Source organism: Salvia hispanica, chromosome 5 (genome assembly GCF_029641045.1).
Source record: "Salvia hispanica isolate PSC_SH4W2 chromosome 5, Shi_PSC_v1, whole genome shotgun sequence".
NCBI lineage: Eukaryota > Viridiplantae > Streptophyta > Magnoliopsida > Lamiales > Lamiaceae > Salvia > Salvia hispanica.
The window spans coordinates 26,537,393-26,549,367 of NC_142696.1; the positions used below are offsets into that span (position 1 = coordinate 26,537,393).

General features: G+C 30.4%; 1 protein-coding gene across 1 annotated transcript; it reads left to right on the plus strand.

The window, feature by feature from the left end:
- LOC125189601 (DNA N(6)-methyladenine demethylase ALKBH1C-like) lies at positions 1–4,379 on the plus strand. Its single transcript, XM_089059173.1, has 5 exons — positions 1–9; positions 1,492–1,561; positions 2,990–3,543; positions 3,630–3,974; positions 4,072–4,379. The coding sequence occupies exons 1-5, from the start codon at positions 1–3 to the stop codon at positions 4,345–4,347; spliced, it is 1,254 nt and encodes a 417-aa protein (XP_088915299.1). The 3' UTR covers positions 4,348–4,379.
- The last annotated feature ends 7,596 nt before the right edge of the window (positions 4,380–11,975 follow it).

An 11,975-nucleotide genomic window follows, 5' to 3' on the forward strand; every position in this document is an offset into this window, starting at 1 on the left:
ATGACACCGGTTTGCCGGCCGGTCCGATTTTTAAAACATTGATTATAACCTTGTTTTGGGTCATTCAAAATAGTTGTCGCCTCCGCTTTCCATCATCAATTACCCCTCTTTCGAAGCTCGCCGACCAGTTTCGGCGGCTGTTTAGGAAGACAACCAATGATAGTGTCAAATTAAATACACATATAATCGGAACAAAAATGAGCACGAAACATGTAATATTATAAAAACTAAACTGCAATATATATTTGTAGAAGTAATAAATAGATTTCAGCAGATTACATGTTTGTTATAGACATATTGCCTTTAAATTGTTGAGTTTTGTATTTTAGATATAGATCGTTTAATTTGTATTTTATATATAGACGGATTGCATTTAAAATGCAATTTGCCTATAATTAAAATACAATTTGCAGAAATCCATTTAAAAGTTCACAAATGTATATTGAACTTTTGTATTTACAATAGCTGGTTAGGTTTTGTTTTATCTCTGTGCATGAGTATGTTGCTTGAAGCTGTAGATTGAGCATAATTAAATTTCATAGTCATATAAAATTATTAATGTAAAAATAGAAAATTCATTTCTTCATAAACTAAACTCACCCGTCCATAATAATTAGTCACCATTTAACTTGGCACGAATTTTAAAAAATATAATAGAAAGTGGGTTAAAAAAGTTAGTACCACGTGGATCCTACTTTTATATATTATGAGTAATTTTATACTTCGTAATAAAATTTGAGAGAAATTGAATTAATAGAATATGAGATCCCCTATTAAAAATAGTAAAAGTGAAGTATTGTCAAATTTTTATAGAGGGACTAAAATGAATATAAGTTAAAAATTTTCATTAGGCCCATTTAATTAACACAGCCCAAAGCGCAATAAGCCCATTCTAATCCACTTAAATATGGTGTATTTATGAACCTTTACATGTTGGAGGTTCTTCATTCTAGCTCGCGATTCCGCCATTTTTGTAGGTAAGTTTTTTAAATTATTTTCTTCTTGTTCATCTTATTCTTTTCCCATTTTTTTCTGAATATCTAAGATGTGGAATTAATACAATGAATCAAAGTTCAAAAAAATATTTGAACTTGTTAATTTGTTATAGTGTAAACACTAAACACCCAAATAGCAGTCAAAATGCAAAATGAGATGGTCTTAATGAAGAAGTGGACTCAGCTACTTTATTTTAGCCTGCGAAATCGAATGATTATGTAGTCCTAATATGAATTACACGATTCTTATGCTGTAACTGAATTAGGTTTATAAAAGAAATTTGAATTGTCAAAGTTTACGAGATGAACTGAATATTCCTTTTTCTGTGTTTAGAGTGAAACACTGCTCAGGTGAATTGAGTTAAAATTTAGGGATTTACAAAGCTACCCTCCAGGCTCCATCCATAGGTTTGAACTCTTGGATCACATCACCTTAGGTTACTGCTAAATATTAGGATTTCGGCTGATTTCTTGATTCCACTGATGTTATATGCAGGCACTTTATGCGCTCCTCCTAGAAGAGAGCATGAAGCTTCCACACTGCATTGCAATTTCTGGCTTCGTATGTATCCTTTTTGCAATTGTCGTACCCCATTTATCAGCATTACAAGCTTGGCTGGTATTTTCAACATTTTTAAGTCTGGTGTACATTGTAACAGCATGTGTTCTGGTTCTAAAAGATGGTATAGCCATCTCTCTTCCTCGGTTGCTTCATCTTGTTCATGTCCTTTTTATATTAAGAGTGAACTTCAAAAATGGTCCCTAGACTATGGGTTTATCTCGAAAATGGTCCCTGGACTTTAAAAATATCACCAGTAGTCCCTGGACTAAGGGTTAATATCAAAAACGGTATTTTGAGACGAAAATGCCCTTTTGAGGGGTTTGGGCAATTTGGTCTTTTTACACTTTTAACATTTTAAATCTGATATTATTTTAGTTATGTACTGAATCTGATATTATTTCAAAATTATCATTTTTCTTCCCTTTTGTCATCCTTCACTTTATTTCTTTATTTCAATATTAGATTTAATTTTACAAAATTAAATTTTAAATTTCAATTTTTAAATATCAATAAATTTTTTTAATTAAAATTATTAATTCATGGAAACTATAAATATTGATTAAAACTATTAATTTTTGTTATTTAATATAATATTAAGCTGAATTGAAGAAGTACAGAAAAATAATATTAATCGTGATGGAAAAATAAGAGCTATTCTATTTAACCTTCGTTTGGTTGTTATAATTGCTTGTGATTGAATATTATGAAGTCGACTAAAAATTTTGTATAGGAGTATTTTTGTTGAAATTTTCTAGTCATTTTGATTGATTGTTTTCAAATTAATAAACGAAAATTATATTAGTCTTACATTAGACGCATATTTATTTCAGAATAAATCGTGTTATATTGTCTATTTATGATTAAAGCTATTAAATATTGATTAAAACTAAGACGTTGTTATATCTTATTGATTAAATATTAGACACTATCAAATAATGATTATGACTAATAATTTTTGTTATTTAATAATTTTTATAATTAAAAAAAATTATTGATATTTAAAAATTGAAATTTAAAATTTAATTTTGTAAAATTAAATCTAATATTGAAATAAAGAAACTAAGTGAAGGATGACAAAAGGGAAGAAGAATGATAATTTTGAAATAATATCAGATTTAGTACATAACTAAAATAATATCAGATTTAAAATGTTAAAAGTGTAAAAAGACCAAATTGCCCAAACCCCCAAAACCCCTCAAAAGGGCATTTTCGTCTCAAAATATCGTTTTTGATATTAACCCTTAGTCCAGGGACTACTGGTGATATTTTTAAAGTTCAGGGATCATTTTCGAGATAAACTCATAGTCCAGGGACCATTTTTGAAGTTCACTCTTATATTAAAGCTGGGTTTCAAGAAAGAACTGTTTCTTTGTGGATATCATCATTTTGGAATATCGATTTTAAGATGCCAAGTAAGTGATTATTTTTACAGGCATAGAAGCTCCTCCCCGAGACTGCAGCATTCATGGTACAACTACAAACAAAATTTTCACTATCATTGGCGCATCAGCCTTGGGCAATTGTCCTAAACAGAAACCGGAGATGGCTCAGAACGTTATTCCATTGCAACGTGAAGCATCTAACTCGAGCACCTGTTCTATTGAGGAGTTGGTGGATCAGATCATAAGGCCATTACAACGTGAAGTGGCCAACTTGATCACTTGTTACAAGCACAATTTGGAGGAGGCTGTCAACATCAGATCACACCGTGAAGCTTCTATTTCAACTAGTGACCTTTATGACGCAGGCTTGGCCACCAGCTTTATGAAGAAGCAAGTTTATCCTTCTAAAAATCTGAAGGTTCGCCAAACTCATCATGAACAGCAACAGACCAAGAGAATACCAAAGCCCTTTTCCACTACTAAAATAGACAAGCCTTTTGATATATGCTCTCCTCAAACTTCGGAAGACTTAGTTGAAGAAAGTGCAGTGGTGTTGGGGCCTGGAATGATATTACTCAAGTGCTATATTCCCTTGTTGGAGCAGGTAGTCCTCAAATGCTGAAATTTCCATCATAGACATGTGTTGCATTCACTGTTTCTGGTATTTAGTTGTCCCTACCTCTCTTGCAGTTGAACATTATAAACAAGTGTCGAGAATTAGGTTGTGGTCCTGGGGGGTTTTATCAACCTGGTTATAATGATGGTGCAAAATTGCACTGTTACATGATGTGTTTGGGTCTAGGCTGGAATCCTCAAACAGCAAGCTATGGAGAGAGGCGCTGCCACGACAATGCTGCACCTCCTCTTCTTCCTAATGAGTTTATTTCTTTAGTGTGCAGAGCACTTGACCATTCCCACACTCTAATAGAAAGAAACCTAAAGGTTGACAATATTAACGATACACTTCCTAAAATGTCTCCTGATGTGTGCATTGTCAACTTCTACCCTTGCAACGGCTGGCTTGGTTTCCATCAGGTTGGTTATGAACTTGAAAAATACGTGTCCTCAATGTGCCTTTGTTTATTTGGATCAGTTAAAGAGTTTTCGCATGCAAATTTTTTGATTCATACAGGATCGCTATGAAACACAAGAGAGTCTTGATAAAAGGCTACCTGTTGTGTCAATCTCTATTGGCGCTTCAGCTGAATTTCTATATGGCGAGGAAAGAGATGTTAACAAGGCTAAGAGTGTTTTACTAGAATCAGGAGACGTGCTAATCTTTGGTGGTGAATCAAGGCATATATATCACGGGGTGAAAGCGATTCTTCCCGACACAGCTCCTTTGGTTTTGCTGGAAAGGACGGGACTTAAACCAGGTCGCCTCAACCTCACTTTCAGAAAATATTGAGTTTCTCCTTGGAAATTATGCTGCCTTAGTTATTCACTGTTAACTAACTTCTTTCAACATGGTTGTTTTTATCTATGTGAGCATTTATGATTTTGGTGAAAGTTTAATTTGGAAGTTTGGTTTTGATCCTCATATTACAGCATCATGTGCCCTAATTTTGTCTTGAGAATAATAATGTTTGATTCCACCTTATGTTTTAATTGGTTGGTTAATTCACTGATATTTTACTCAATTGAGAAAGTTTGTTGTTAATTCTTGATGGTATGGTGACAATTGAAATATAGACGTATTATGTTTGGGAGGCATTTCGTGTTAGGGCTCGTTTGATAGCTTAGTAATGTCAAGAAATAGATACATATCTTCATATTTCCATCCGTTTGATAGTCTATTTAGCCTACCACATCAGCCCTTGTTTTTGGGTATGGCCCATCTCGGCCCGCTGAAATGGACTAGAAATGAAATGATATGTAACTTACAATTTTGTATAGATACAAATCTGTCTGATTTTGTGTACCCAGAAATAAAATATTACTCCCTTTTATACCCTTTTTTCACATTCTTCTCGTCCAGCACCAATGCTCTTCTTCCATCTCCAACTCTTCGCCAAGCAACTCACATTTGCCAACTGTGAAAGTGAAATTTTCACTGCATTGCCATTGCACACTCGCATCTTTTTATTTTATTCATTGCACCTATTCCAAATTTTTCACTCTTGGATCCAAAAATGTGTACCTCCCTTTATTTCCTCATTTGTAAAGTTCGTTCCTCTGGCGAAGAAGAGGAAAGCCGATATGATGATATTATATGTTGACAATTTTGAGATGGAGGTATGGTCAAATGAGTTGGGTTTCTTTTGGAGGGAGATCTATAGCTCGCCTCATATGAGGGTTTTCGAGCAGGTGACTTTCTGTGAAGTTTTTTGTGATTTTATTGATCTCAATGGTAATTTGTTTCACATTAGTCAAGCTAACAGCAGCTGTGTTTTAGCTATGGCTGATGTTGATCAAATTGTCCCCTTTTAGGTTTATGAAGATGGTGAATTTATTTCCAAGCAGCCGATGGAGATATACAATTTAGAAGGACAAATTTGTAAATATATATTATTTACTTGGATATAAATATTCCCTATCAAACGCAAGTCACTAATAATTAATTATTTAACTAGCTTATCAAACGTATTAAAGTAAAATCAATTTATTTCGTAACATAGATCTAAATCTTGACCGGCCCTATCTTGGGCATATCCCACACAACTTATCAAACGAGCCCTTAGGGTATAATATTTTACTGATATTTTAGTATATAATTTATCTTGATTTAATTATACCAAAATATAATATTTGACCGTGACATGATATACATACATAATGAAAGATAGGAGTATAACCAATCACTAGAAGACTCACATGTACTCGAGGTTACTTCGACCTCACACTCGAACTTCGATTTATTGATTATAAGAAAAATATCTTACTATTAATTAAATTAAAATATATAAGCATTCAATAATTATTAATTGTTAGCTTCTTGCACACTTAATATAACTCCAACCTCAATTTATTTGTTGAAATAAAAATATGTTATCTGATAAGTTAGAATATGCACTAGTAAGTTAAGTCTTACACACTTTTAATGTGACTCAAACATCAATTTATTATTTTGAAAAGAAATATTATATTAATTAAACGGTATTTCAATCATTATATATGACCAATCTTGGTTTGTAACATTTGAAAATATCATCTTAAATTCATAAACTTCGATTTAATATCATTTAAACTACTTTTACACTGTTTCAAACTTGTTCAAAATTGGCTCCTACGAGTGGGTGCGGAATTGAAAAAGTAGCTCAAAATTTCTATCTAAAATCACTCAAACTCGGATAAAGGTTAAGTACATAGACAAGTGTGTTGGTGGTATAGAGTTGAGTTCGAGTTCGTCTTCATAATGAACAAAGCACAACTAGGCGGGCCAATTTCAAACGTGGCTATGGGCTCATCACTCCCTCACTCGCAGGAGTGGATTGATCATCGTCACTAGTTCAAAATTTCTCCAACAGTTGTGTTTTATTCATTTTGAAGTCGAACTCGAACTTGCCTATGTGCTTAACCTTCTTCCAAGATAGAGTGATTTTATTTTGAGGATAAGAGTGATTCTTTGGTGTGAATAAAATGATATAAACAATGTGTTTATAAATAAATTTAGAAAGATATTAAAAATAAAAAAGTAATTATGTAGAAAGTTGTTTTATAATGGATATATTTTGAATAGTTGGTAAATTTTGAACTAAAGTATTTACATATTTTAATATTTTTTTAAAAAAATAAACAGAGCAATAAATGACCTCTGATTGGTCGAGGGGGAAAGGGACAACCCTCTTTGTCCCTTGAATGCGTGGCATACTTGGGGGCAGGACGCTTTCAACGCGTTCTGCTCCGCCTCGTCCCCTCGAAATGTGATGCGTCCCTTTGCGTTGCTAATGTTGTAAATAACCATGATCACATAATCACCAAACAATGTCAGAAGGCGGGAGGGGTCCACCGCCTCCTACCGACTGTTCGAAAACCTAAATGTTTCTTAGAGTCGAGCCAAAATTAGCATGTCTGCCCCCTCTCTGTGGAGTATAAACATGAAGTTGTATTTGTTTTCAATGCATGTCATATTAAATTCAGTAGTCCTATGGTTTAGTTTTTAGGCTTTTAATGATGTGGTATATGGTTCAATTCTGAATACGGAAATATTTTTTCCATTCCTTTAAATACTTTTTGAAATCTAAACTTTTAATAGTTTGCATATATTGTTTTGTTATATTTATTTTTTAGTTAAATCATTTTTTATACTGTGCTTGTTTTATTAGTCCTAAAGTACTTATTATTTGTGATTTATATAGTATCTTATTCTTTATGTACCAAAATTAATATTTAATACTCCCTTCGTTCTTTAAAATTAGAAACTCTTTTTTTTTTTTTTAATTTGTCCTCTAAAAATAAAAATTTTCTATTTGAGGAAATTTCTTTCTCTCTAATGAGATGTGACTCATTTTTCATGAAATACAATTTTCTTTCTATCTCTTTTATTTGACCAATTTTGTATTAAAACTCATGTCATTTCAAAAGTTTTTTATTTCTAGGGACAGTGGAAGTAATCCATATTTTATGAGATTCAAATAATTTCTAATTTATATACTATCAAATTGCGTAATACTTGCAATGATTTTGGAATTGTTAAACATTTACAATGTTTCTTTTTATTTTTGTAAGCCAGTCCACAAGGAGCTAGTGCTACTTGAATATTAATATTATTTTATTTTATAATAATAATTATATTTAATTACATTTAAAATTTAAATATGAAATTAAATTAATATTTCAAATATTAAATTCTTTCCTGTCTATTTTTTTTCTGGATCCGCTGCCGTCACCAAAAAGATATTCTAACACAAAAGTAGGGACCAATATAGATTGCTTACCGTAAAATATGAATTAGAATGGTCTCTTGCAACAATATGCTCAAGGATTAATTGCCTCATTTCCCATTTTTACTTCATATGCCCAATTTATTTATTTAAAAATGCATTTCCTTAACAAATATCGGTGAGTCGGTATAATAAACAATGCGTAGTGAATATGAATAATTGGTAAACATTTTATTACAGCGTATCACTATGGTCACCGAAATCATAATACCTTCGACATATTATTTTTAAAATTAACTTAAAGAATAATACTAGTAGTTTTCATGAAGAAGAAAAAGCTATTTGTAGAAAATTTGCTTACTTCGTTATCGAAGTCTTACAAGCGTGGCAAGGAATGATAGAATAAACATATCCTTTGAAAATGGAACACATTACAATATTACATAGATTTACCGTGAAAATTATTTCTGGGCGTATTCCATAGAAAATTATTTTATAAAGAGAGATATTCAATTTTGTCTTGTTTTAGCATTTTAACAAAAATATTACATAATTTTAGGTAATTGTAAAAATTTTATTGGGATGAAATTGCTATTGGATTTTAACTTTACTGAATATCATGTTCGTGTTTTTCCCCTCATCCCAAAAAACTCACTATTGAAAAAATATGGCGGTACAAATCTAGAATATTTCAACTTTGCATTCAATAGACTATTTGAAAAAAGTGATGCTAATTGGTCGTGGTCAGCTATAAAAATAAAATATTAATAAAAAATTATTATATTTAATACTAATTTACTTGGAATTAATTCAACTTAAAAGTAACAATTTTCTAAGACTATTACCCTTTGTCCACAAATAATTACATGTAAAAGAGTAAGTCATCATATCGTCTTGGAAACATTCAACTTTGTCTATGTAGCTCACTTTCGTTTCTTATGTCAGATTTCTATTCGGTTTTTTTGTAAACTTTTTATTTATTCTTTTATATTTTGTTATTTAATTGTTTAATATATATAATAGGGACGGACTATGATCCATAAGACAAATTCTATCTAAAATCAAAGCAAATTTTAGTCCTTGGATCCTTAGATTAGATGATTGTGATCATAATATCCGAGCTACATTATTACACTAAAAACGTTACAGTCTTAACTGGGCTACATTATTAGACTGCACAATCTACATTATTAGACTAAAAGCGCGTTACATTATTAGCCGAACTACATTATTAGACTATACAATCTACATTTTTAGATGACACGTGACATTAATCTAACGGTTACATCACATGATCCAATAGCTGAGATTTGCTTTAATTTTTGAAGGGATTTTATTGTGGACCTGATCACATCCCTATACATATATATCTTTATGATATTAAAATTTTATAATTGTTGATTATGTATATAGATTCACTTACAAATGAAATAGTTTAAAGTATTATATTTAACATTAATATTTAAACAACTTACAAATAAAATAATTGTAAACATTGTACTATACAATTATTTTATATACTAAATCAAATTTTTTGAGAAAAGATTTTCAAATATTAAAAGTATATATAGAAAATATATTATTATTAAAAAATTGATGGTTGGAGATTAATTGAAATCTTGAATGGTTCAAAAAATAATTGAGACACGAACTATTATGCAATTCATAATAAACAAAAAATCCATTATTAGAATATATGATTAATTAGATTTTTTAAAATTTTTATATTACATCTAAAAATTAATAGGAACTCTTAGTAGTTCAATTATACTGAATTTGAACCCTTAGTTGAAAATCATTTGAGAAACTTAACTAATAAATTAAAAATAAAATCAATCAAAATCCTATATATAGAAAACATAAGTAATTATTATACCTTGTGTAAATTATTGCTAGTGCACACTCTTGATTTATGTCAAAACCATAGCAAAATATATATTGTTATTTTAAAAAAAATTATTTTTGAAAATAAATACCCCCTCCGTAGTCCGTCTCGTGCTACTTACACTTTTCTTTTTGGGTCATAAATTAAAGATTGAGTAATTAATGTAATGAAATTAGTATTTTAAGTGTAATAAGAGGACACTTAATAAGAAAATAGTTAATTAGCTCTAATATATTAAGTAAATACTCCCTCCGTCCCATTGAAGATGACCCACTTTTCTTTTCGGTTTGTCCCAATCAAGATGACTTATTACTTAAAATGGAAACACTTTTATCTCTACTTTATTCTATCTCTCTTACTTTACTCTCTCCTCTTCACACACAAAATATAACCGCATAAAATCTTGTGCCACCCAAGGAAGGGGTCATCTTCCTTGGGACGGAGAGAGTACAATAATTCTTACTTAAAATATATATAGTAAGTTTTGGATGAGGAAAAAAAGAAAAATGTGGGTAGCATAGGTAGTAGTCAATTGTATCAAATGAATTGTCATTTAAAGGTAAAAATGATACAATAAAGTCCTACAAAACAACTAATCTTTATTGTCGTAAACAAACTCAATTAATCCAATATTATATACAATTGATTCTCCAATATAATATAATGTAATATATTGAAATTCACAATTACAAATTTTTAATCGAAGATTAATGATATTTCCATGTAATTGAAAATTTTAACCGTCCTTGGATTTATTCCTAATTTCTATTGATTTTTTAGGTTTTTAGGTGTGAATTATTTGATATTATATATTAATTTATTGAAATTTTAAGTTTTGTTATTGAATATTAGTATTACTACTCGATTTTGGATATTTTGATTCCTACACTAATCGGTCAGTTATCAACCGACAAGTTAGTGTAGGAATCGATTAAGATTCGGGTTTGATTTCGGTAATAGGATCAGCCAAAATCTATAACCGATTAACTGGAATTGACATAATAAGCAGACCTCGTTACAATATAACATAATAATGTAAAAAATAAATAAATATGCAAATATCTATATTTACCGTTTTGAGACATATTGTAGTTTATAATTCAATTATTTATAAATTTTTTGAATAAGTTAATTAATGAAGTATAAAATCTGAAATTTTTTATTTGTAGTTGTAGAAAAAAAAACCATCACAATAAATAACATAAATAAAAATTGATTATCAATTATGGATAAATTTTGAGATAGGTTAGTTAATGAGTACTAATATACTATGTAAAAACAAATTGAAATAATAAAAGAAAAAACTGAGCTTGTGGGAAATTGAACACAATCCCAGAGGCTGCTGGGCCTAGCGGATAACCACTAAGGCCGATAAATTAGCACAAATTTCATGACTATAAAATGTAGTATATAGTAAAATTTGAAATTATTGGGGTTTCATGGATCCCCCCAAAGCCCTACATATTATATATGTCCGCCACTGGTCACTACATTTCTAAAAATCATTACCCCCTGTTCTCGCCACGACAATCACTGACATTCCACTACATGGGAAGGTCACGCATGAACAATTTTAGGGATAGTAGTCAAGGAAGTATATTGACTTTGATTGGGGTTTCTGGGGTTAAAATTTTCTTGTGATATTTTAAACGAATATTGAAGAGATAAGTATTTTCTCGCTATCCCTATTGGATATTTTCATTAAAATTCTAAGAGACAAACTCACATATTTTCCATTTCTTTTATCATGATGTGTGAAGCACGTGTAACAATTGTATTATGCTATCACCTTAAAACTTATTATCAGATTCATCGAATTGACATTAAATAAAATAATTTTCAAAGTATTATTTTATCAATTTGTTTAAATTTAAATAGAAAAAAGTTGAATGACCCGAGATTGGTATATATTTATAATCCAGTAGGCAATGTTTTTAGTTTAAACTGAATTAAGTCCATCTTAATTGATGATTGTAGACCTGTAGTATATACTATATAGTAGTACTCCTAGTATTTATTGATGAAAAGAGTACTGAAAACTTAAAATAGGAATTATGAATTGATAGAAATTAAGACCATTAATATAGGATAATGACAAATTCTAAGTAACTACTTTAGTTAATGAGGAGTAGATGATTGCTAGTAATCCTGAATTTGTCAAAAAACAAATGCACATTTGCAAGAAAGGCCAATCTTAAGGGAAGGCAACTAGTTTCGTTAAGCCAAAGGCAAGATCAAAATCTGGAGTTGCGCACTCATAATTTTTGTGTCTTCAAGCAAGAAAAAAGACACACACTGAGTGTGTTTTTGGCAACAAATTTCAACGCC